Source organism: Mustela erminea, chromosome 13, assembly GCF_009829155.1.
Source record: "Mustela erminea isolate mMusErm1 chromosome 13, mMusErm1.Pri, whole genome shotgun sequence".
NCBI classification, from domain to species: domain Eukaryota; kingdom Metazoa; phylum Chordata; class Mammalia; order Carnivora; family Mustelidae; genus Mustela; species Mustela erminea.
In genome coordinates this window covers 35,640,558-35,667,453 of record NC_045626.1, presented here as the reverse complement: position 1 = coordinate 35,667,453, position 26,896 = coordinate 35,640,558, and the positions used below count along the sequence as shown (strand labels likewise).

The 26,896-nt window shown below is 45.2% G+C and overlaps 1 protein-coding gene across 10 annotated transcripts in view; it reads left to right on the top strand.

The window, feature by feature from the left end:
- The window catches only part of FHOD3 (formin homology 2 domain containing 3), a 461,736-nt gene that overhangs the window by 367,834 nt on the left and 67,006 nt on the right, over nt 1-26,896 (top strand). For all 10 annotated transcript variants that reach the window (XM_032310983.1, XM_032310980.1, XM_032310982.1 and 7 more), the window contains 2 exons: nt 4,378-4,428; nt 10,527-10,738. In XM_032310983.1, coding sequence (XP_032166874.1) covers nt 4,378-4,428; nt 10,527-10,738 — 263 coding nt within the window. The remainder of the gene's footprint in view (nt 1-4,377; nt 4,429-10,526; nt 10,739-26,896) is intronic.

The following is a 26,896-nucleotide window of genomic DNA, read 5'->3' as shown; positions in this document are numbered from 1 at the left end:
AGCTCTGGCTTGTTATAGCCTTTTCCCTCTAACCAAATGGCAGGAAGCACAGAAAACCAGCCAAATACAATTAGGAACTTGTGTATTTTGGGGGCCTCCATTATCTAAAATGGTCTTATCCAGACCTTCCTGAAGACGGAGAGCCTAATTGCCTTAACTTAATTTGTCATTTCCCCCTAAAGCTACTCATGTTTTATTCATATTCTATTGGATGCCAAAAGAAATTGCTTTTTCCACTTCCTGGTTTGCTTCTTTGCCCTGTGTAACAATCTTCAGTATATTTTTTTGAACAATAATTTCTCCTCCTGTGGAGGAGAAAGCCATTCTGCCGGTTACTCCCAGTCCATTATCCCACTGATTTCTCTGGTCTCCATCCAGCTCTAAGGCTGTGTTCCTGTCACAGCCTGTCTGCCCCCACTGAATCCAGGGTCACCCCATTTCTCCTCCAGCTCCAGCCTGTGCACCTGTTCTCCCAAGCCTCCTGGTCGACCTCTTTCCGCTTCTCTTCCCTGAGCTTCATGCTGTGTGGTGCTTTATGGACACTTGCTTACACATTTCATTCCTTCTTCCTTCCTTCCTCTCCCTTCCTTCCCCTGCTTCCTCTCCTCCTCCTAATCTCGCCCTTTGTCATCTTCCCAGTCATCTCTCCTAGACCTTCTATGTTCTTTCTTGTTTTCATGTCTCACCCCATCTTCACTTCCTGTTTCTTCAGTTTAATTTCTTTGGCAAACAGTATTCCCTTCAGTTACTCCCATTTAAAGCCACAAAAAGTATAAAACATTGTCAGTGAAGATTTACAGGTTCAATAATGTTTTTTCGGGGGTGCCTGGGTGGCTCAGTTGGTTAAGCAGTTGCCTTTGGCTCAGGTCATGATCCCAGAATCCTGGAATCAAGCCCCGCATCGGGCTCTCTGCTTGGCGGGGAATCTGCTTCTCCGTCTCCCTCTGACCGCAGCTCCCCTTGCTTGTGTTCTCTCTCTTTCTCTCAATCTCTATCAAATAAATAAATAAATAAAAATCTTGGGGAAAAAAATGTTTTTTCAGAACCCAGGATCATATGTGTAATTGTAGAAATGGTCAAAATATAAGGGGAATTATGAAGTTGCCTTAACCGTAACTCTGTTACATGGAAACAAATCTCCCAAGTCTTGGGTGAGATGCTAATCCTGGCTTTTGTAAGGCTGGGCTAACAGCCTGCATGAAGTAAACCGACATCATCCCTCCACTGTGATTGCATGGCGTATCCTGGGCTGTGAGATTTTTCCCAAATTATACACGGAAATGCCACACCTGTATGCACCATTTCTCATGAAATAACTGTGGAAGTTGTCACATCTGGAAAGACCAATTTGTAAAACCACTGGAGCAGATGAAATCCTTCCTGGCCAGGACTTTCTGAAAGATTTCCATATTTTGCCACCAAGTAGTAGCCGAGAATCTGGCTGAAACATGTGGAAGATTCAGAGATTTGTTTACATATATACAGATTTTGTTGGAAAAACCAGGGTGCCAGTTCGGGCGAAGATGGAACATGTATCATCCCCATTTCTTCTGCTACATCACTGAATGCAACCAGAAACCCTGAACAGAACCTGAAAATTCTGAACTGTGAAAGGGAGCACGTGAACTGGGCACAGAGGCTAGTCTGCAAAGTTCCAAGCCAGTGAGAGTGTAGCCTTGTTTTCCTCCACTGTCACCTGGTGTGTCCTCAGAGGTATCCTAAAACCCAGAAACACATATTAAGTGTGAACTGAGAAACTCGAAGAGAAGGCCTCTCTTTCTGGACCAAGGAGCAGGAAATAGAGGTCCTAAGAGAAACAGGAGTAATGTCCTGGGTTGTTGTTGTTGTTGTTGTTGTTGTTTTTCATAATTTTGCCCTTCTTTCCTACCCCAGCCTCGAAGCTATATTGTTACAGAGCACAATGCTGGGGAGAAATTACCTCCCCCGCCCCCCCCACACACACTGCAGATGAGTGCAGATGAAGTTACTGCAGAGCATAGAAAATAAAGCCCAAGCTTTTTGGCTAGAGGAGCAGGAAGGGGGAACCAGGGAAGCCAGAAAATTACAGGAAAGTCACAAAGAGCAGAGAAATCAAGAGAGCACTCCTAGCTTGTCTCCAGTTGTGCACATGTGGCTTAAAACCTAAACAGCATGCCACAGACTTGGAGAGCAAAATACAGGGTGGAGTACCGCTCAGGTCCCAGACTGGCCACTAGGTGGGTACACACTGGGGCTTGATTTGGAGAAAATTAAAAATATTTGAAAACTAAGCCAATATTGGAACCATTGTCAGAAGGCAGTCGGAATTTGAAGACTGAGCCTAACCTAGTTGATTGTCTGCTAAAGGAAAACAAGGTTCTTCATAGAATTCAAGTAAGACCCAGAGTCTCCTTTCAAAATATCTAAAATGTTCTCAATGCAGTCCAAAGTAACTTGTCACACAAAGAAACCAGGAGAATCTTGAAGGAAAAGAGAATCAAAATAGGCTAACTACAAAAGGACATAGATGTCATTTTCACACAAAGAAATTATCAGTTTCAGCTACTAGAAACATGTTCTAAGATGTAAAGGCAAATACTTTTGAAACTATGAGACGATAAGTCTCTGTAAAGAAAATAGAAGTTATAAAGAAGAACCAAATGGAAATACCTAGAGAACTGAAAAATACAGTAATCAAAATGAAAAATTCTTTGGATGGGTTCAATAGCAGAATGGAGATGAGAGAATTTGGAAGGGTCAATAAACTGGAAAATAGAACAATAGAAATATTATCCAATCCAAAAAATGAAACAAAACATTGGAAAAAATATACAGTCTCTCAGGGACCTATAGAGCAATAAGAGAATGGCTCACAGTCATATAGTTAGAGCCCTAGAAGAACAGGACAGGAGTGCATTATACTATATATTAAGCTGTATGTATGTATGTATATAGGCAGACGCTATACTTGTAACTATCCACTATTTGCTTTTGGTCCCAAGTGGGTCTCACTTTTCATTTAAGACACAGATCCTGGCACAACAACCCTGTCCAAGAAGGAATCCTGATCATCAGGACAGACCACATACAGCTTTAATTATGACTGTAGTTCCATCCTGAAAATTTTGGGATATGAATGAAAAGAAATTGAAAAAAAGAAATAGGAAAAGCTTTATCTAGTTCTCCCTGGGATTACCCAAATGGCTGACATTTCTTCAGCCATTTTATTAATTTAAGTTACTCAGTCTTCTTGTACTTTTTCCCTTAAGCATCCTTATCTGTTGTTATTATTACTAAATTGTTATTAAAGACAAGCCTCCTTATAATATGTTATTATTAAATTATTACTAAAGATAAGCATCCTTATCTGTTGAATATGATCTTTAGCTTCCTGTGTTATGGGATGTATTATTTCTAATATGGAAAGTGATGAGGACAGGTGCTTACAAATGATAACAAATCTGGGTCTTTGCTGCATTTTCTCCTTCTCCTAATCTGCTTTAATTGCTCTTACTGTCCCCTTCATATCCTGTCATCAGTGCATGAAGGGGGATAATATTTAACCACACTGTGAGGTCCAGTTTAGAAAACCATGAATTCATAATTTTTCAGGAGAATAAGTGTTCTACTGAGAAGCGGCTGATCTTAAGTCTTAAACTTAGATTCAAGCTGGCATCTCAGCAGCAGGAACAGAACAACACACATTAAAATTGGATGAAGTTTGGCCTCTTGTGAGTGCAAACAAGAAAATGTAGAAAGTAAGAGCCTCCCATGATCCCTGCATAGAAACTGGGAATGTGAAGGATGCAGAGAAAGAAGCCTGCATTGTGGAATGATGTCCAAACTGCAGAGTACAACACAAAATGGCCAAGATGCCTGGACCCACCCAGATTTAGTTCTTTGAGACGGGAGTTGTGGAGCCTACCAGACCTTGACTGGATGTTAATCGTCTCTGAAAACTTTTTGCTTGCTTGTAATTGTCATATGTTACTTGTCTGTTGTTTGACATTTTTAAAAGTATTTTCTTCTCCTTTCTCCCCCATATACATCTAAATTCTCCTTTCTTCAATTGTAGAGTCTCCCCATTCTCATCCCTGTGCTTTTATAGGAAATCCATTATATTTAGTACTTTTAAAGTACTAAATATATATAAAGTACTAAATATATAAATATATATAAAGTATGTGTGTGTATATATATATGTATATATGTATGTGTATGTATACATATATACGTATATATATACATATGTATATATATGTCCAACACAACCACTTTCCATTTATGAGGCACTGGAGTCCTTCATGATATACTGTCAATAATTTCTTGGCAATGTCATGAGCATCTAATTCTTTTCTTTTCCTTTCTTATTTTGTTTCTCCTGCATATTTCCTTCAGCCGAGAGTATTTAGACAAAAGAGAGGAGCAAAGACAAGCAAGAGAAGAAAGGTTTGTATATTTCTTCTTTCCCATTATAACCAAATGGCACCTGATTGTGCATTCTTAAGCAAGCATGCCAAGGAGACTGTGTTAATTAAAGTAAATAACTTCACTTCAGATGCCTAAGACTTTGGGTAACTGGTATTTTGTGGAATAGAGTGTCCTAGCTATGTAAATTTTCCAAGAAAGTACAGATTTATTGTTTAGTGCCATCATGGTGTGAAATACACGTCTGTTCCTCCAGACTCCTCTCCACATGAGCACGATAGTTTGGCATATTGATACATGGTATGTATTTTAAATACCCTGCACTTACCGCCACTGAGCCTGGGGTAGGAGTCCCTACTGTGTGCTTCCACGTCATTCATTCAGCATTCCTTCTACAAATATTTGAATGCATACACTATGCCAGACGCTGGCCGAGGTGCCAAACATTCTTAAGACTCTTGCAGGATATTCCTGATCCCTTACCTGTCTCCCTACTGAACTCTTCTCAGTTCCTAGACAGCGGGAACCATGTCTCATTTTCCTCGTCGTCCCAATGCCCTCCATAGGGTTTGACACATAGTAGACACTTACGAAGGATATATGGAATAAATGAGCAAATAAACCCACAGATTTATTTAAAATACTGAGATGTAAACTATATTTTTTCAATGGCAGCATGCTATGAATCCTACTAAAATATCCAAAGTGAATGTATTCAATGTCTGATAAACTAGGATAAGCAAAAGAAACTTTCTGGAAGTAAACCTGCGAGACGAGTTTTGACCCTGTAGTAATTCCCTCTACCAGTAGATGGAGATATTACACGGAGCAATGGAAAGGACGATTTCTTAGTAGAGCCTGTGGGGAAACTCACCATCTGTGAACTATGCCAATAAGTGGAATTTTGCTGAATTTCCTTAGACACCTTCAGCTAAATAGTTCAAGACAGTCTGAGAGCAGGAAGAGTAGAGTCTGCCTGTGTCCAATTAAAAAAATTAGATGCTTAGGTCAGACTTATAAACAAAACTATGGCATTGTTTTAATTCCAGTGTTTTATTAGATTATTGCCATCATAATAACCAGTTGCGGCCAGCAAATTTAGAGCAAAAGAAACAAGAAACTCCTGTTTTTCTAATTCATACCCTTTTTGACACTGGGGTATGTAGACTTCTACTGAAAATGCTGTCAACTTCATGCCTAGGCTTAAGAAACCAAATTTCATTTTATTTTTTAGCTTACCTCCAGAAACTTCTTTTTTTTTTTTTAAGCTTTTTTTTTTTTTTTTTTTTTTTTTTTTTTTAGCTTTTGACAACTTGACTGTCAGGTTATGTCTGCACAAGCAAAATTTGAAAGCTTCTGGGGAGATATCAAGGCCTGTACTGGCTCAGACTGATCTCAGAATTTTCCCAAACCATTGAAGGCTCCCTCTCTAGATATCAAATCACAGCATCACTCATGCCTGCAAAACCTACACAGAGGGGTGTTTGCCACTCGTTTCCTGGTTCCTCTTGTTCTGACATCAGTCTTTGCCCCATGCAGCCATCTGCCTGGGCCTTCTTCACCAGTGCAGGAGCAAGCTTTCTATGGCCTCATGTGGGCCCCATCTCTGCTTACATGGAGGGTTGTGGAAGCAGCCAAGAATTTCCCTTTGGTTTGGACTAGCCACTTTTTTTGGTTAGTTTGCTTCTTGAGTTACCTGGTGAAGAAGGGAGAGAAGGATATAAACTTTTGTCCTTGTTTGGAAAGCTTTGGGGGCTTTCTGGTAGACCAAGAAAAGATAAGATTTCCAAGTGCAATGGAATTCAGAAATGAATGGGTAAACTATAAGTCAGAGGTGGAAAGAGTTTAAAAAATAAGAGGACTCCATCTAGAAAGTTTTTTTTTTTTTTAACATCTTTTATTTTAGAGAGCAGGGAGAAGGGCAGAGAGAGAGAGGGAAAGAAACTTAAGCAGACTCCCCACTGAGCACAGAGCCGGACAGAGGGCTCGATCTCATGACCCTGAGGTCATTATTGAAACCAAGAGTCAGATAACTTAACCAACTGTGCAACCCAGGCGTCCCTAGCAACTCTTGGTAGAGCCAGGTGTGTTTGTTGGGTCCCATGTCGCTTATTCTAAATACAATGACTCAGAGAAAAATGGCCAGAGTCACAGCAGAGGGTTTTTTGAGGTTTGTAGTATAACAAGATGAATGTGGCTTTGCTATTTTGAGATGTAATGGCCATCCAGGCACATTTGATTTTATTTTTATTGATTTCCCATTATCTCATTTCATAATCTCAGGCAAAACTATTTTATTGACAATGGTGCTGACCCAGAATAAGTTTCCGTTGAGGTGCTACTTCCGATTTTATCTGCTATTTCCGCTTTATCTGATCATGATTAAGTGACATTCACAAGTAATCTTTCTAAGGGAATAAGAAGGAATGAGATCAAGGCTGAATGTATGTTGGGGTAGGGTTGGGGCAGGGATTGGTCTGAGGGGGGTGGCATTGGAATGCCTGTGACAAGTGGGGGTTAGAGGAACAGAGTGCAAGGGGAAGGTCAGACTGGGCTAGGACTAGAGATGTGACCCATGTAAGTGATGAGTGAAGCAGTAAGAGAGAATTCTGAGCATTGCTTAGCAGGTCTGAGGATCTGTCCTCAGACAGATAGAACTTAGAAGGAGCCAGATTTTGGTTTAACGTAAGGGAGAGCTCACAAGTAGAAGAGTGGCAGGAAAAGTCATCAGTGAGTAGGTTTGGGTTAATCTCAAGTCAAGCAATTTCTGTAAGTATGTTCCCTCGAGCATCCTACCAGCCCCTGCAGCCCATGACCTTGGCGGATGTGTGAATTCATTCCTAAGGTTTGTTTGTCTATCTCTCCCACTGAACTGTGAGATCCACGAGGCGGGGGGGTTCCTTGTTTATTATGAAATCTCTAGTACCTACGGCAGCTCTTAGCACATGACAGGCACTCAACAAATGTTCAATAAATAATGAAAAGAGGAATGAATAAACAAAAGATATGGACAGAGGTAGGATAAATGGGAATGTTTAGCTGAAAGTGGGAAAGGTGAAAAGTCTTTCTTTGAGGCTGTGGTCTGTGGATGGAAAGCCCAATGCTTTGCACACAGGAAACTTCAGGAGGGTCTGTCGGGTGGGGGTTTTGTTGCAAAGCCACAGGGACCTATGACCATCCTCTCATGGACTGCTGGGCTCCTGTGATCAGGTACTGTTGGGCCTCTCAGGACACTCAGAGTCTGTCTGTAAGGGAATGTGGTGACATAGGGCGAGCTTCCTCCCTATGCCCATAAATGCCAGGTGGCTTAGCCCTTCCCAGGCCCGCCAGGTCCCCTCACCTCTCTGGCCCATTGCAGGTAGACACGGGCACTGATCTCTCACAAAGATTTAGTCACTCTCGACTTCGGTGTCCCCTGTCCCTGCCCTTTCTTACAGGTCTTTAATTGTGGGCCCCCTGGGTGCCTCAGTCACTTAAGCATCCGACTCGGTTTCAGCTCCAGTCTTGATCTCAGGGTCGTGAGGGTCCCTGCTGGGCATGGAGACTGCTTGAGATTCTCACTCTCTCTCCTCCCTCTGTCCCCCCTGCCGCCTCCCACAGCATGCACATGTGCACATAGTCTCTCTCTCTCAAAAATAAAGAAATCAATAAATAAAAAGATAAGTCTTTAACTGTCACAAAATACCCATAATATCAAATTAACCATTTTAACCATTTTACACATACAATTAATAGTGTTAGATGGTCACATTGTTGTCTGAGCCATCTCCAGAACTCATTTCATCTTGTAAAACTGAAACTTGAGACCCGTCAAACAAGTCCCCAGGCCCTGTCCCCCACCATTTTTGTCTACCAGATAAGCCTCCTCAGAAGAATTCATATGAAATCCTCGACTCTCCCCATGTCCCCTGGATCCTCTCTGGATGACATCTGTGATCTGGTAGGAAACCTTGAGTCCTATTTATCCAGACCCGGTATGAACAACCCCTGGCATCCCCTAGAAAGTGGGGTGAACCCTCACATCCCTGCTAGTCTGGCTTCCCGCAGGTAAGGCTTTGGAGAGGCCAGGTCCAGGGCTGTGACCCCTGAAATGAATTTCATCATTGGCTTGGCCTCCTGGCTTGGAGCCTTGGATCTCCTTGTCCGAGCTCCATTTGAGAAATGGAGCTGCCCCTTTCTCCTGTGGCAGAAGGCTTGGACTCAGAGAGGGGCCATACCTCCCACACACCTCCCGGGCCTGCTGCATTCCTGGCCTGAGGGGGACACCACCTCATTTAGAATATGCTCCCCGTTGGGGCTCTGACTCTTGCCCTCAAGGTCACCTTCTTCCAAGATTGCACAGCTAGGTGGTTTTCCTTGCTGGTCCAATTAAGCTCAGAAATAGCTTCCTTTTGTTACCTCTCCTGCCTTTTGAGATGGGACATCATTGGCAAGGGAAGTCCGGAGTTTCTGAAGCTTTCTGTCTGGGCAGAGTTCCCCTGCCCTGTCACCATGAGGCAGCTGTCCTTCAAATCATGCCCCAGACGTTCTTGTATGCAGACCCATCACACATCTTTTATCAGACATTCACCGCGAGAAGAGGCTCCCTCCCCCAACAAGTGAAATGGGTACATTTGCCACCCTGGGCCTCTGGGGCTGCAGAGAGACCTCAGTAGGCAGGGTGCCGCACGCCTTGCCTGCTTCTCCTTGGCTGGGCTAATGCAAGGCGCTGAGGGAAAGAACAAAGGATGGTGATCTTCTGTTCTCAGAAATCCTATTATCTGCTTGTTGAGAACAGACACACACATGTGAAAAGATGACTAAATATGCCAGGCAGTAAATGTAAAATGCCATCTGAGTTGAATGGACTACATATCCGACATGAGTTCAGAGGCAAGGCCAAGATCACTTCCAGCTGTGGTGGTCAAGGCAGGCCTCGCTGAGGGATACACGCATGCGAGCCTGGCCCGCAGGGCAGATTGCCTCTGGACTGGCAGGGAGCAGGGGTGACGACCGTGGACAGAAAGACCGACAGACCTGGGAGAGCCCCACCCACCTTCCGGATGCATGAAAAACTGCATGCTTTATCAGTGCATTCTTTTGAAAGGTTTCATGTATACACTCTGCCTTTCTGATGCGGGTGAATTCGGAACGCCGTGTGCAGTGTCTGGTGGGGGCTTCAGTGGGCTGGAGTCTCGGGGGGCTTGCCTGTTGGGAGGAACCACAGCAGTGAATCTGGCTGGATGGGAGTGAGGGTCTTGAATAACCTGTCTCAGAGTCCAGCGGATGGTGCGATAGAAACCTGCTACAGCTGAGTTCAGAAACTTATTTCTGAACAAATAATGGTGGGTAAAATTAGCAGACATCTGGAAGAGGCACATATTTCAAAGTTATTTTGGTCTGATCTATAAAGCACACTATGAGGAATATGATTGGTAGCTGGTCTTAATAAACAGTTAGTGGGTTCTGCCTGCCTGAAATGCAAAACAGATGTATCTTTGTTCTTTTAAACTGACTTTGATGAAAAAACTATATGTGACGTCAGGTCCAAGCTATTGGATGTCTGAGTCCTACTCAGAAATATTTTAGAATATAAAAAAGTTTCCATGGTCGACACGGAGAGAACAAAGTGAATTCCAGTCGTATTGCTGTTAACATTGAAGCAGGTTCAGAAATTCAGGGAGGGGTTCGTCCAACAAGCCCTTTTGGTATTTGGGGGGCATTGTTTCTCCCCGCCTCACCAAGGCACCCTCCCATCTCACAGCTGCAAGCCCGGAGTGCGTGTGGTTTTCAGCTGTCACTGCTGGGGCTCTGTAATGGGCATTATTGCTGTTTGGCTTATTTGTACAAATGTTTCCTAAAAGAGCAAAATCGGATTCTGCAGCAGTGATCCAGGATCTGGAGACTGTGTGATGTTGCCATTTCTCCCAATTTGTTTGGTTACGAATGATGCGGGGCTTTTAATCATTAGCATCTTGGCTCTGCTGGCTGCTGTTGGCAGACCGGCCCTCCAGCCGGCCCCGCGCTGTGCTCTGTGCATCAGGAAACCAGCTCACTCTGCAGGTGTCTCAGGCATAAACAAGCATCGGCCACAGGCTCCTCTTTCTTTTTACGGAAACCCTTTGGAATTTAACTTTCAGATACAAATACTTGGAGCAGTTGGCAGCCGAGGCACACGAGAAGGAACTGAGAAGCCGGAGTGCGAGCCGGGGCAGAGGTGACCTCTCCTTGGACCTGACCTCCCGGGCAGCCCCTTCCTCCCCCACCCCTCGCTGTAGCCCTCCGTCTGTAGACTCAGAAGAGGCTCTCCCGGGATCCTCCTCCTCTCTGGGAACAGCTCAGCATCCCCAAGGTGAGTGCCAGGAGAGTGGAGGGAACTCTGATGGGGTAATTCGTGTTAAGCTTCTGGGCAGTAGGGACCATTACTCCATGCAGAGTGGTACCGAGTATTCACCGAGGGTAAACTCAGGACAACTGCACCGTGCGAATAAACCAGCTGCCTTCAGAGTCACTTCTGTGAAAGCAGAATTATGTGTGAAGATTGTCAGTGCATGGTCACTGAGAAGGGAGAATATTGAAAATAAGGCTTCCTTGGCCATTTTCTTCCTTAATCACAGGGTATTAACTTAGAACCCTATAATTTGGATATTATTTATTTATTGGCTCTGCCCAATAAAGCGGCCACTTTAAAATGTTCTGACCTTGGGAATTATGAGTCTGTTTCCAATTAAACTGATGGAGAATAAAATTAATCAAAGCAAGCAAAGAAAAAATGCAGACCCAGTGGAAATAGGAGTTAAACATTGAATCAGAAGAAAGGGAAGATAGTAGCGATTACTGGCGCGTGTGGTGTGGGTGTAGACGCTTGTGTGGAGACAGACGGGCTCTCTCTGGAGAGATTGTCTGTCATGTTAGCTTTATTTGGAGAAAAGCAATGTTGTATGCTGCAGCCTGAAGCATCAGATGTTTTCCTGATGGCTCTGAGGATGGTGGGTCCGTTCTCTCTCACATTAACAGAGAGGATGGGTCTTGGGCACTGGCGTCTATGCTGTGTGTTGATGAGCCTGCAGCTAGCACTTTTCAGTGTGACCGGGTGTTATGGCTTGCAGCCTGGCCAACTGAAGACAACAGACAAGCTCAACTTTTAACTCTCAGAGGTACTGACTAAATATGGCGTCAAGTTGAATTTCAGCGAGGCAGCACTGCATGACCTCAGCAGAACTGGATGTAACGGAACAGTGTTGTCCGTCCAAGTCCTCGCAGGCTCTCCAAGCCTCTGGGCTCATTCTGCAGGAGCAGGCTGGCTTTCCTGCAGCTTTCTATCATGTCCAGTTCCTGCTGGTCCCCGAGCTGGGGAAGATTGTCCCAGGCAGATGGGTCAGTCATAGATGAGTAATGTTGGTTTGAAAATCCTGAGACTCGAAGACTCAGAAAAACAGACTGTTCTGTGACAGCTCTGTGCTTTCCAGCCCCTGCCTGGTATCCCTGCTCGATCTAAATTGTGGTATTGCCAGAAGCAAGATGAAAACCATTCCCCTGCGAAGCTGCGGTTCACCACTTAATCTGGGGACTTTTAACTCTAAGAGTTGTACCCTCTCCAGTTTGCGGAATGGTTGTCTAAACTGGGAAATACAGAGCGGCCCCAAGCTGAGAGAGAATTGTCAGTATCTATAAATATTGTTTGTCCTCAAAACTTTTCGTCTTCTTGATGCTTGTGATGAAAAGACATTTCCTCAAGAATTTTGCCTGGGGATGGTCAAACTCGAGATTGTTCTGTCCAATTGTAAAGGCAGAATATATTTTTTTTAAGATTTTATTTATTTATTTATTTATTTACTTATTTATTTATTTATTTATTTATTTTGGGGAGAGAGAGAGACAGTATGAGTGGGGGGAGGGGCAGAGAGAGAGAGAGAAAGAAGCAGAGTTCCCACTGAGGAGGGAGCCCAATACCAAGCGGGGAGCCCTATGTAGGACTCAATCCCAGGGCCCTAGGATCTTGACCTGAGCTGAAGGCACATGCTTAACCGACCGAGCCACCCAGGCACCCAAAAAGGTAGAATATGTTAAACTGCAGTAAGAAGACAGAAGATACTTATTTGGGGTACATGCAATATGCATTGGGGAAAATAAAGTTATTTCAGTATGCTTTTAGAGAGATTAATAGTAGGTGTACTTTTCCTCTTCAGAGAACTGACTCAGACTGAGAGAACGTTTGACAGAATTCACACCACATGCATCTGAAGTAGGGATGCTGGGCTTAAAATGAGACATTATTACAAATTAATGCAATAGCATCGTATCATGTTTGCTTTGTCTAAAAAACCAAAGTAGTGGTTCCTGTGAAATCCGGAAAGCTGTCCGTCATACGTTAATTATCCACATCAGTTGGAACCAGCCAAGCAATCTGATAGCTGTGTCCTAATACATCGGTGAAAGACGTAATTGGCGATTGGAAGTGTATAAGAGGAAATGCTGTAAGAGGGTGGTCTCAGAAAGGGGCTGAGACTACCTTCCCATTTGGAGACCTTAGCCCTAAAGGCAGAAACACAAAGCTGGGCTGGCGGCAAGCCTTCTGTCAGCCTAGCTGGCTGTGGTTCTCTGAAACCTACTAGTCTCCAGTTCTTAGTCTGTTCTTCTTACCAGCTTCCATTATTAAAGGCTCACAGTAGTTTTTTGCTTATCCCTCACATTTGCAATATCCCAACATCTGGGGGAAGAATAAAAAGAAAATCTGATGACACATCCAGATGTTTGTCCCGCTCCAAACACCTGGCACTCTGTGGTCCAAACGGGCCCGGGGCTGACTCGCTTTTTCACTCTCTCTCCTTGTGGAATCCTAGGGTGATCATCTTCACGCTTCTGTAGTTCTCTGTCCCTCCTCACAAATGCTACTACTCAACCCCTCCTCAAGCATCCGGGGAGGTGGGAGAGATGCTGCTACCCATATTTTACTGAGATTCAGATAGATGGGAAGGAACACCATTTGCAGAACAAGGGGACATCATCCTGTGGGTAGAAGCCATCTTTTTCCACTCGACCCAGCCATTTATGAGGGCATCACAGCACCCCGGTATTTGTGGTAGTGATCACGTCCACACTGTACCATCCCTTTGCTTTGACCCCCTACATATGTTGCAGCCTACATTTCAGAGTTATGTTTGCAAAAGAGAGGAAAAACTGATATTTGCGACTGAATTATATATATCTCGGGATGAAAGGTCACTTTATGGTTTTTTGGTTTATTAAAGATTCTACAGAATTTTTATTAGCAGAAGATAGGAAAGCATTAAACTCTCCTTTACCTTTGCTCTTACAAAATATATTTAGAAAGAAGGAAGGGTAAATGTTAAAATGCCAATAGCATTATGGGCCATCTAGTGAGGTCCCTCAGCCAGAAGCCTTTCCCAGCTAAATCTGCTCTGACTTTTGTATAACTTTAAGCCACTGCCCCCACCATCGAGTCAGTGTGTGCTTGAATTATTTTTCCATCTGGCCCTCTTGTGGCTCACAGCAGATGTGTGTCCCAGGACTGCCTAGACTTCATGGTGATGGTCTGAATATTTTTCCTCTGTGTGAAACTACCAGGCCCAAGTGAGGAACAAACACATACATGTGTTCTCATTTGCACTGTGCTGCAATTCATGGAGACAATCAGCCCCCAATTTAGGAAAACATAAAGGACCTCTCTCTTCATTGCCTTAATTAGCCTTGCCTTATTTTCACTGAGCCCTAGTAGTACAGATCAGAATATCTAGTAAGTTTACTTCCGGTTATTTTCAGAAACTTGCAGATGTCTCTGGAAATAAGTTATTCTCACTAATTAGAGAAAAAGATTCAGTATTCTTATTGGGAGCGGATTCTTTGCTATGACTCTTGAGAAAGTTGCTGAGGAACAGAAGTAATCTGCGTACCCACGAATGAAATCATTTAAGCCCAGTAACCTGTTACCCCAGTGGGTACCCCAGATCCACATAACTTATTTCGTGGAAACAAAATGGAGACATCATCCATCTCAAAACTGGGCATTGATGTTGGTCCCTGTCAGGTGGCCCTGTGGGGAACTACCTTTCCTGGAAGCTAGTTCTGGGTGGCTTTCTTGCTCCTTGACTGATACCGCAGAGTCCACCCCGAGGCTAAGTGGAGAGAAATTACCTTTCCCGTTCGAAAGCAGCTGCTGTCATGAGACCACAAGTGGCTTTTGCCCTCAATTCAGCCATGAAAGCATACATTATGGCTAGATTATTTTTATTTTTAGCTCAGTGCTCTTTACAATGCACACAGAAATCATACTTTAGAGATGCATTTGAAAATTTTCCCACACTGTATTATGTCAGGGAAGAATATTTTCAGTGGTGTTTTTTTTTTCCTTCTCATACCTGGATTCCTAGATATTTCCAAATGTCTTCTTGTTGGGCCTTGGAGATCTAGACTATAACCTGTATGGCCATGGCCTACTCACCAGCATTCACCTGGAGGCATTTACAGAAATTACTGACATGCTGTACAATATTTTCTGTCATAGATCCAAGCTTTTAAAGTGCTGGTAAATAGCACTCTTCCTCTAGCTACCTTATCCTCTCACCTGGAAATAAAATATAGACCTATAGTTATATCCTGAAATGTTCCATTGGCTTATGTGAGTAATCATTTTTCACGTGGGCATCATTCATCATCACAGCTTTTGTCATTGTTACCAGTCATTGACTGAGCACCTTTGTCGCCTTGTGTGACATATTTTGAGTCTCCTTCAGGTGTAGACACTCTCCTGAGTTACCCAATCCACATGGCAGAAATCAGAAACATCTGGTATCCTGTTTCCAGTTGGCACAGTAGCGATGGAATATCATCGGTCATCAGCGTAATGCATGCTGGTTCCCTTGCACAGAGATTTTGGACGCCTCCAGTCCAGTATTTCATGCACTGGCAAGAAACTAGATTCCTTGTGGTTAATGTGACTCAGGGCAGCCCCACCTCCCCACACTCCACCTGACGGCTGCGACTTGATGCCATTTGGTCAGTTAAAACCTCTCAGAAACTCTCCCCAAGCCCAAGGCACTGCCGGCTACACCTGCTGTGGAACTGCTTTATCAGCCCTTGCAAATCATTCTGTTTTCCTGCCTCACTTTTTCTCTGTCTCTAAAAATGGAGAAGGGCAAAACTCTCTCTTTTTTTCTCCTATAGAAAATTATAGTGGCCTGCAGCGTGATTTCATGCGCCATATTTTCAGACATAGTCTTGAATCCTTTTGAAGTAGAGCATGTATGAGTCTTAAGTATGCTTAAGTGAAGACAAGGCAGGGAATGGACTGGAAACATAAGGAATGGTATTGTGTGATCAACATGATCATTTCACAGGCAGTAATTAGGTATCAAAAACTCTGAAGTACGCTTGTAAGTTAATAAGTTAGTCTGCCACAGCGTTGTGGATGGGGGCACAAGTCATGAAACTGCAGGGTCGGAGACAATGGACTTGATTACACATAGCAACAGTAGTAGCCAGAGTATCAGCATCTGTGCCATTTCTCCAAGCCCCAGTTCCTTCAAGTTGATGCAAATAGGTCCAAGTGATGGCTGCATACACAGAGAGGAACCTTGAGCCTAGGGACCCTTCATCTTTTATAGTGGGAAGTAAACACATCTTCCCTTTCTCCCAGAGGGAGACCTTATCTTCATCACAGCAAGCGCTAAATCAGCCAGTCCTTTGCTCCATGGGGAGGCACCATCTCTGTCTTCCAAGGCCATACACTATGCACACATCTTCAGAAAAATATCCCAGAGCAAAGACTGTCCATGCCTCTGCTTGTAAGACTGCAGAAACAGGAGAGGCCCATGGAGAATTGTTTCCAAGATTGGATTATAATAGTTTTAAACCAACATTTACAAATTTGCATCTTAAAATCTGTTTAATGGAAACAAAATATTCAGTTTTAGAATAGGAATTAGCTTGTTTGTTCTTATTTGACAAAAAGAAAGTGCATCAGAAGTTACAGGACCCAGTCTGGAGCAGGCCCTGGGGGTGAATGAGCTTGTCTGCATCTGGAGGCACTAACAGGGAATCTGGAAAGAGGTCAGTGCCTTTCATCCCAGGTGAGAGCTCCCGGGGACATTCAGGAGGCCTCTATAGGTAGGAACATTGAGCATTCTTCAGTCAGTGTGGTACTTTGAATTTCCAGAGTTGTTGACTAAGAACTGAGAAATAACAAAGGTGAATAATTACCCAGTTCCTTGTAGCAGTCCTAGCTGTGGTCAGGACCTTGATCAAGCCTCTGCCATTCCACTTTTCCCTCCAGCACCCCTGCCCCCACTCTACCACCCTGCCCCCACTCTACCACCCCTGATTTTCCCCCACCCACCCTGATAAGACATTTGTGCCAAATGATACACTATTTGCAATGTGGCAGGACAATCACACATTGATCTTCCAGTCCCTAAAGTATGCTTTTGCAGGAGAATTCCAGGGGTCGGTGACCCTGCAGTGCATCTTATCTGCCTCTGAGCATGGCACGAATCTTTAGAGCCTTCTGAAGCTGGAACATCCTCTGAGAAAGCTGCCTCTGCCAGATCCATTTGGAAGTTCCAGTAGATTCTCGTTGACTCTCTAGACTGGGCAGCTTTTGGTCCCTATGTAGTCTCTAGATAATCTCCAGATTCAGCATGTTACTTGGCTGTCATATCTTCTGCATTTCTCATCACTGTTTTCTCATCATTTATCTCAGTCTTTCTCGTCTTTCTGTTTCAGTCTTCCTACTGACTGTTCTGCCTGCCTGCCTCCTAAGCATTGGGATTTTCCAAGGGACCTTTCTCTGAAACCCTCTGTTTTTATGCCTAACTTCTGGCTGTTTTCTCACATCCCCACATGTGATTTTGATCTCCCTACCATTGATGAAAACCACCAGGTCTGCATCTCCAGCCTTGGCCTTCTGGAGTTCAGGACACATGGATCCAACCTCCTTAGACATCAGCATCCGAATGTTCTGCAGACATGCCACACTCAACAGGTGCCCATCAGGGACATTCAGATGGGAGCTGTGCACATCTCTCACCCATAAACTCCCTACCCCCTCAAACCTGTTCATACCTTCCAGTCTTCATCTGGTTTAGACCATCTCTTTTGGCCTAGTCATTTAAGCTGGAAGCATGCATATAATTTTTGACAACTCCCTCAATGCTCACACCTCTGTGCAGTTACCAAGTGTTCATGTGCTCCTTTCTCTCAACTCAGCCCTCTTTCCTGTCTCCCCATTGCCTCTGTCTTAACCCTGCTCTTAACCATCTCTCATCTGGACCATTTCAATAGCTTCTAATAGATCTCATAACTTCCAGGCTCTTATTAGCATTCTAACCAAAAAAAAAAAAAAAAAAATATATATATATATATATATATATATATATATATATATATATATATATATATATATATATCTGTCTTTAAATAGCTCTAGTGGCTCTCCATTATCTATAACAAGTTCTTATGGGCACTCAAGATTTTGGTTATCTGATCTCTATTACCAGTCTTTTGCCTCCACAACATGTTCTACATGTTACATTTCATCAGTGTCAAACACTGTTGCTATCTGAAAGGTGCTGGGTTTTCTCACATTTCCTCTGTGCTTAAAAGACCTCTTCCACTGGGTGCCCTCTGGGCTCTGAGCCATCTAGTTGAAGGATGTTCTCTAAAGCCTCCTTTGATTCCTCTTTTGTGTTTCCCTTACATCTTGTGCATACCAGGGATACAGGGCTTAGCTCACTGTATATGTAGTAAATTGTCCCCCGTCCCCCACATCTCTGTGTTAAAATTTACCCCCTCTCCCGCGTCATCTTCCCAGAGGAGAGTCCATGCCCACAGTCACCTTTGTTATCTCCTAATGCTTGGAGCAGAATAGATATTAGGTAAATGTTTTATGAGCTAGTGAATGAACAAATAGCATGAAAAAATAAAACACTAATCTTTTTTTTTTTTAAGATTTTATTTATTTATCTGACAGAGACACAGTGAGAGAAGAACACAAGCAGGGTGAGTGGGAGAGGGAGAAGCAGGCTTCCCACTGAGTGGAGAGCCCCATGCAGGGCTTGATCCCAGGACCTTGATCATGACCTGAGCCAAAGGCAGACACTTAACAAATGAGCCACCCAGGCACCCCACAGACACACTTATCTATAGAGACAGCTTTTTACCCTATGTGCAGAAATTTACTACATGGGTCATGATGTATTGGACATGTATTTGCCAATATAGACCACTCTCTAAAGACTGAAGGAAGGACAGTGGGTTTAGTGCAGAAAGGGAACTTTTGCAGAGAATTGACATATGTGGGCTATTTCCTTCTGAGGATCTAACCCTAATGGAGGAAGAAAACTCAGAGGATGATTCTTGATAAATTGATAGTTGAGATTATATTAAACCACCTATTAAGGGCGCCTGGGTGGCTCAGTGGGTTAAGCCGCTGCCTTCGGCTCAGGTCATGATCTCAGAGTCCTGGGATCGAGTCCCGCATCGGGCTCTCTGCTCAGCAGAGAGCCTGCTTCCCTCTCTCTCTCTCTCTGGCTGCCTCTCCGTCTACTTGTGATTTCTCTCTGTCAAATTAATAAATTAAAAAAAAAAAAAATAAAATAAACCACCTATTAAAATACCCCTTGTTTTAAGTGGATCTTTCTCCATTTGTTTATGAATGAATTTGCTAACAAGTTCAGATAAACTAAGTTATTGACTAAGTGGATTAGTGACTAGATATAAGTGAAGAAGGGTCAACTGCTTGGGGTGAGAGTTTAAGAGTGAGATTTTTAGTTGTACTCCCGTTCTAGACCAGCTGGTTCTGCCTAGATGGGGTCAGACTCTGCTGGCAAGAAGAGCTAATATTTTCTTTAGATAATAGTTGTTTTGATCCCATAATATCTCTTGGCTAGACCACTTTATCCTGAAAAATATTTTGGGGAAGATGTTTTTCATATCTGACTTCCTTATGCCTAACACAGTGCGTGGCACATCAGAGATACCAGTAAATACTGAGTGAGTGTTGCTGCTAATTACATTAGAACATCTACTTAAAAGTAACTATCTCCTGCTGAGCTGGAAAAAGTAAATTAACAAGAAACCTCAAGTTTAGTCAATTTATTTGCTAGCTGCTATTACTCAGAACTATCCATTTTAATGCTTGTGTAGACTTTCGAAAATAGGGTTTTTTTTATGTCATTGGTATTCTGTCTGGGTCCATGACAAGGGCCAGAGGTGCTCTTGAGATGCATTGGCAATTTAGAATTAGACAATGTCTTCAACCTTGAGGAAAGGCTTGTCTTCTTCTTTGCCCTTGTAAGAAAATGAGCATGCATTTTATCTAGGAACTCCACCAGCCGTACTGGGCATGGAAAGACAAATAAATATTGGAGTTGATCCTGTTCTGATCCTGAAGCAATCCTGAGCCAAGACAATGTCTCTCTATCTGATTTTAGGAGAATTTAATCAAGCTCAAAGGAAGTCTTCATACGCAGGGGGTGAGGTTTGGGGTCATAAGGTTTGAGTTCGAGATAATGATAAAGCACTGATAGAGTACAGATAGAGTAATGAGACATGAAAAAATAATCTTAAATTGCTTTTTCTTTTTTTTTTTTGTCATTTTCTGTTTATAGGTGAAATCAGATCTGTCCATTAACCAATATTGCAATAATTGGACCTGAAACTAGAAACTTCTTTTTTTGTCCTAGATGATAATACAGTGGAATTATATTCTGTACATCTTTAATGAGGTGAACTCCATCAGAAGCATTATCTGGGGGTCATGGGTCAGGGGAGTGAAGATTACAATCTGAAAAGGGCTTCTGATACTGTACAATATCCAGCTCAAGTGTTGGTTTCCATGTGAGCCCTAACATGGAGGTCGCAGATCTGTTTTTTCTTAAGTCATTCCTAGCTTTCGTGTGCCTTTGGATAGTATGAACAGCGTGCCGTACCAAATGTGATTTTAGAGTGTAAGGTTTTGTGTGTCATGGTCACATGGCCCCCCACTACAAGCCCAGTACTTCTTATGACATCCCACTGAAGAGAAGCAAACACCTTGTTGGAACCCTGAGGGTTGGTATGGTTTCTACAAAATGGTGTCTTCTAAACGATGCCTACCTTCCTACCTACCTACCACCTTCCAAAGGTAATTTTGGCCCCGTCCAAAGGTAACTTTGGCCACATATGGTTTTCATCTTAAGAGGTGGCTTAGGCTGAACCTGTTTAGAAAATTTAGCTCTCAATTTTGATAATCATAATAAAACTGGGATAAATTTAGAAGACACATGAACACTAGATGGATGGATCAGTATTTTGCACATAATAAAGTGGGTTGTTTGTATAAAGCTTGAGAGGCTGAGTTTGAGTCCATCCTAATGAAACTGTTCCTTTAGGGTCGAGATTCTCAACATAGGGTACTCTCTGCCACCCCACTCCCCCACTCCCTCCAAGAGATATTTGACAGTGTCTGGAGGTATTTTTAGTTGTCACAACTGAGGAGGTGGTGGTGTTGGCCTCTAGTGGGTAGAGGCTAGGAATGCTGCTAAGCACCCTGCAGAACACAGAACAGCCCTCCCACAACCAAGAATTCTCCAACCCCAAATATCCATGGTATTAAGGCCAAGAAATCCTGCTCTAGAGTGAATCTGAGTGAACAGCTTAGCATGAACTGGCCCAGCACCAAAGGCGAAGTCTAAAGAATTTTCAAAGTTGTGGGCTTTTTCTCTTGGGACCTTTTTCACATTTATGTGATTAAACCACAAGTTTAAAGTTGATGGTGTTAGTTATTAGCTCTGAACTGGGGAGGTCCCTGGAATGTACATGATCTGGAGCAACTGTTATAGAATTGGCTGGCCCAGCCCTTGGTTTCGTAAGACCTGCCAGAAAGCCAAGTCCTGGCAGAGTCTTCGAGACACCATCACAGACAGAAATCAATTGAAGCCACCCAAAGACTTATTAAGTTCAGATCCTTCTACCAGCAGTTTATCTCTTCAAAGGAAAGTTGCATGATTGGAGATTCCAACTGGACACTCTGGACTCGGCTGTCAGGGACATGGATGAAAGCGGACCTGGAACGGTTGAGTTATATTTGTGTTTTTGTCTCTTCAGGAGTGATTCTGTGCTTCTCCTTTACAGCGTAAGTCACCCATCTCAGAGTAGACCATCGTAATTAATAGCCTAGGCTTTTCAGTCAGTTCTGGTGGGGTTCAAATCCCAGCTCTGCTTGTCGGTGAGGCTGGGAGGAGATGAACACTCAGAGGGTGCCTGAAGGCCACCCGTAAAGGGACAGTTCCCGGAGGTGTGGGGAATGTCCCAGGACCATCAAGAAGCCCCCAGAGATGAACAGCACTGCTCCCACCTCCAGGCCTGGAGGAACTTGGTCATGCCTGGGACTCAGCAAGAGCCATAGCCTTGGGGAGGAGAGTACAAGGCAGAAATGGTGACCTGACCACTTCTGTCAGACTGAGGCCCCACGTAAAGAGAGTGAAGGCATAAACACACCAGCCTCTCCTTCCTCCCTCCCGTGCTGCTACTTCTCTGTGAAAGTGAGGGGATCCAGCCTCCCCAGGGCACAGAGCAGAGCAGAGAGTGGGTCTGGAGAAGCAGCTGTGAACAACCAGCCCGTAGTGTAGCCTGGACATGTTGCTTAACCTCTCTGGACAGGTGTCCTCCCTTCTCATATGGGGACAATAATCTTCGTACTCCTGGTGTGAGGACTCCATGGAGTGGTGTGTATGCAGTTCCTGGGACGCACCAGTTTGTAGAAGGTTCTTGGTACCCAGTACGCAGGGCTTGATGTCCAGCGAGATTTTCCAGACCAGATGAGGAGTTGGTAATGGGCTTTTGGAGGGACAAAGAGAACTAGCTATTAGAAGTCGTCCTCTGCCTTGGCTGAATTCCTCAGGGCCTGCTCTCTCTCCTTTCCCTCGCAGTTCTGTGATCTGCATGAGGGAAGCCCCAGCGTCTGACCGGGCCCTCTTTTATATTCTCTCAACAAAAGCAGTGAAGTTTTCCCTCTTTCCCTGTGGTTCTCATGTTGATGGGTTCCCATCCTGATCCCACGCCTAGTCTCTCTGTCCTGAAAAGTCTGTTTTCTTTGGATAAAGCATTCCCCTCTGTGGCCATGTCTGGGTTACAGGCCCATCCCCAATATGGCGACAACCAGTCTCCTTGTTACTTCTTTCTGAATAGACTGTGGATCTCTTCCTTTCAGTGATATCTTCCACATTACCTAGATTATCCATTTCTACATCCCTTTATGCAGTTTAATTTTGATTTCTTTCTCCTTTTTCTCCTCTCTGCACTCCAACCTTAAAATTTAGTTTAAAGCCCCTTGAATCAGGTCAGTGCAGGTTCTGGCCAAATACATTTTTCTGGCCTTTGCTAAGTGCATTCTGGCAATGCCGGGATCCCATCAGTCTGCTCTCTTAGGATGTGGTCCAGGAAGACAGGTTCCGTTTTTGGATGCCTTTTATGCCGCCAGGCATTTCTTGCCATGTCCTCCTTTCTGTACTCATGCCTCCTGCGGGAAGAGGGACTACCTGGCCCCTGGCCCCTGGCCCAGGAACTTCTCGCAACTCCTCTTCCCTTAAGCGCAGGCCCAGAGATCAGGCAGGCCCTTATGTCCTTCCTCTGTCCAAGGTGATGGGCGGGCATGGCTGGTGATGGAAAAGCTGGGTTTGGGGGGTGGCTGGCAGCTCCTGACTTGCAGGTTTGGTTAATTGTGGTCACTTCTGAACCTGTGCCAAAGGCAGGGCTTCAAGGTCCTTAGAGGCGTGCACGTGGGTGTGGGTGCCCTGCCCGGCACCGTGGCCTGCACTCTTCCCTCCCCAGCCTTGCTCTCTGACGGCAGCATGAGGGGCCTCCCTACAGAGGGGTTGTTGTGCTCATTTAGGAGACATGAAGTGAGGGGTGCTCAGTTGCAGTCCTCAGAGGGAGACAACACCCCATGCTCTCCTCAGATGCTGACAGGCTACCTCCACCAGGGACTCCCTGGATTGGAACAGCTTCCCGTTGGCGCCATGTTTTTAATCATCATTGTGCGTTGAGCCCCAGTGTCTGGCATTCACCTCTCCTGGCTCAGTCTCTGTCTGCAGGGCTTGCTTCCTGGGCTGTGCACTCCACACAAGTGAGGCGCTTCTCCCATAGCCCCAGCCTGTGCCAGCCATTTCAGTAGCAAGAGTTGCTTGGCCTGTCCCTACCTATAGCAGCCATCACTGCCCTCAGGGTGACATCCTGGGTCCTCACCCCGCCCTGCAAGGCCCACAGCCAGAGCTCTGGTGCGCGCAGCTTGCGTTCCTCCGGCATGCCCTGTCTCTTCGCCTCTGCACATGTTCCTCCCTCTGCCCAGAACGTTCTCACATCCACTCTTCCCCCCTCAACTCATTTTCCTCCTTGGAAACCCTGCTTAAATGTCACTTTGGCACAGTAACTTACCTTCCTTCTCAGGCCTTGCTAAAGTCCCTTGTCATACCCTCCCCCTGCAACCCCCACCACTGGTCATGATGCTTTTGCTTTTAGAGCATTGTCACATGGATAGACACGTTTAACTGTGTCAGGGTGAGCCAAGGGGCTGAGGTTCCCATGTTCATTGGCGATAGGGCTCCCCCACCTTTGCCATGCAAAGGCCATGGCTAGGCACGTATGGGCTCTTTGCTCCTCTATAATCCCTATGATGACAAGCACTGGGTCTGTCGCTTGTGTCACTCATGTATCCCTGTGTCTTTCACCACCAACACTGTTGTTGGGCCACAGAAAGTTTCATTAAATATGAGGGCTGGCAGTTGGGGGAAGTTGTGAGCAGTTTCCACCCCTAGGTGTTGACAAGTGTCTTAGCTATCTTAGGGCTGTTCCTGAAGACTCATAAGATACGGTCGTCCTGCTTCCTGGGCACTCTGTGAAGGGAGATGATACTTTTTCCCCTGTCTGCTCAGAGCAGGGCAACCTGGCAGAGGATAGTGACTCAAGGAATGGAGGGGTGTGTGTGGAGGGGCCATGAGAGAGGACCTGTTGAGGGAGAATGGGAGAGGGGAACAGAAATGTTCTGGAACTTGGGGTGCAGTCCCAGCTTCCTGGACATCAGCGAAGACTTTCTGAGTAGATGTTGCCCTGATACCACGCTGGGGGCTCGCGGACACTGGAGGAAGGTCAGGTCTCAGCCCTCAGGGACTTTTTGCCTTGTCATTTCTGTGTTCGGCTAATGCAGCTACAGAAGGGCTGTGCCGTGGTCCTGGCTGCTCCTTCCAGGGACCTCCTGTCACTTGTTATCCAGTGCCCTCTCTTGTGTGACCAGCGACATAGGACTGTGATCCCCATGGATGGGTTTTTATGTCCCTTTTCCCTAGCCGAGGAGCGAGCCCTCAAAAAGCCGGGATGTGTGTTCTGTCAATGACAGGGGTACTGCCTGGCGTGTGTGGGACAGGTGTCGTCAGGAAGGAGCCACATGTGTTTGCTCTTGCACCGCCTCCCTCTAGCTATGCTGGTTTTGCTTGACTCACATGTATGTGACTATTATTTGTCCATCGCTAAGACAACCTCAGTGCCACAGATTTGCAGTCGGGCCTGGTGGTGCTGAGTCTGCATTCTGGTCGGGGCGGTTTAGGAGACAGCCACCTCCCCAGCAGCAGGGCATGGAGAAACCAGACGGTGCAGCTCACACACAGAAATGACTCCACGAAGTGAGGTCCTTGCATGGGGGCCTGAGGTTTCTGATTGTTTTAGTCACAAGACTGGGTGGCTTTCTGGCACATGCGTGACTGTTACTGGTAGCACCTGTGCTCCTCAGGGGCCAGAGTCGCTGCTTTGGTGGAAGGAAACAGGATGGCGGTATGCACGTGGGCTGAAGTCAAAGCGCCACCACAAGTGGGTCTTTCCTACTTCGTGGGCCCATTCTCCTGGGGATGGAGAGTAGACACAGGCTTCTGGCAACCCACCACACCCGTCTCTCCATCACTGACAAAGCCACATGGAGGCACCCTAGCCGGTGTTCACCATATGCTGACCAGTTAAAACTCAAATGCCTGCCACATGCTAGGCGGTTGGAAACACATTTGGGTTTTGATGTGGCTATTCTGATGTGAGTGTGTGTGAGGACATGTGCCTTCTGTCAACCCAAGGATGACAGTGGTATTGGTAACATGACGCTTCTGCCGTACTTGTAAAGGAAGGGGTGTTTGTAGCTCCTCAATAAATACTTCATTATCAGAGGAAGAAGAAATCACCAGAAAATTTCCTTTAATACCAAAGGGCATTTTTCCCGAGGTTGTATTCATACTTCCCCTGTACTCAGTTCGGTCTTTGTTTTTGAGGAAGAGGGTTCGCCGGTACCATGCTTTGGTAGGTGGGCTCAAGGTGTATGCTCTTTGGCTTCCTCCTGCTGCTACCAGGGAGCGCATTTTGGCCTGGAAACCCTGTCCTCATATCACCAGTTCTTGGGGACAGCCAGCAGGGACAGCCAGTAGACAGCGGAGGGCCTTTGCTGCCCCGGCCTGCTTCCTCCAGTCTCCCTAGGAAGCAGGTTCCCATACTAGACTAGAAAATATACAACCTGTCATGAAGCCTTGAGCAGGCAGGAGGGAGAGGCTTTCTGACCTCTACACTCAGTTCCTACCTGAAGGACACTGGAGAGACTCTCCTGGAGGAGTCATTCTTCCTTTGGTGGCTGGAAGTTGCCCAAGGACATAAGGAGAAGCTGACGTTGCACTTTCCCCAATTCCCTCTTTCTCAGAGGAAGGCAGCCTGAGGGCAGATAAGGGGTGGGGGAAAGGACCCAGGGAGTCCTGGCAGAATGACTTCTGGCTGGGAAGCAGAGGGCAGCTGGGCTCCCTGCCCAGTGAGGCCTGAGCAGTCCTCTCCCAGAGGAATGGCACCGCCTGGCCTGCTGGGGGCTCTGTTCTGCAAATTCCACTGCCAGTTGCCCCCACTCACCTGAGCCAGCAGGTCGCCTCCACGGAGGGAATGCCCTGATCTGCTTGTTCTCCTGGGGTCTTCTGAGGTCTGGGCAGGTTCCTTACAGTTCCTGTTCTGTGCAGATCCCGCTGAATTTCTATATTTGTGTAGCATATGCTTGGGGCTTGAGCACATACTCTTGGGATACACTGTCCCGATTCCAGCAATGTAGTTTTGCCCATCCCTGAGGGTCACACTCTCAAGAATGACCTGTCTCCCTCTGGACTTCACATGTGGCAGCTGGCTCAGAACTTCTTGTGTTCTCTGTCATTTAGCTACTCCTATACAGTGCATAGCTGAGAAGTTTGCTCAGGAAAACCATGCAAAGCCATACTATGCCACTTTCCTATTCCCTAGAGGATGTCCCACACGGGAACGGGAACATCATACCTTGCTACAAGCATCAAATCTCCAGTCCTGATAGGTTCATAAATAGTTCTGTGCCCATGAGAGATTCTCCCGAACAACTTTCCAAATCATGGGCTAATCAAATTACGAGTAAACCTAATTCAAGCGAAGGGCGTCAGTCCTCATTGGTTTGGCCACCAATAAAACACAGGGCTGCTCC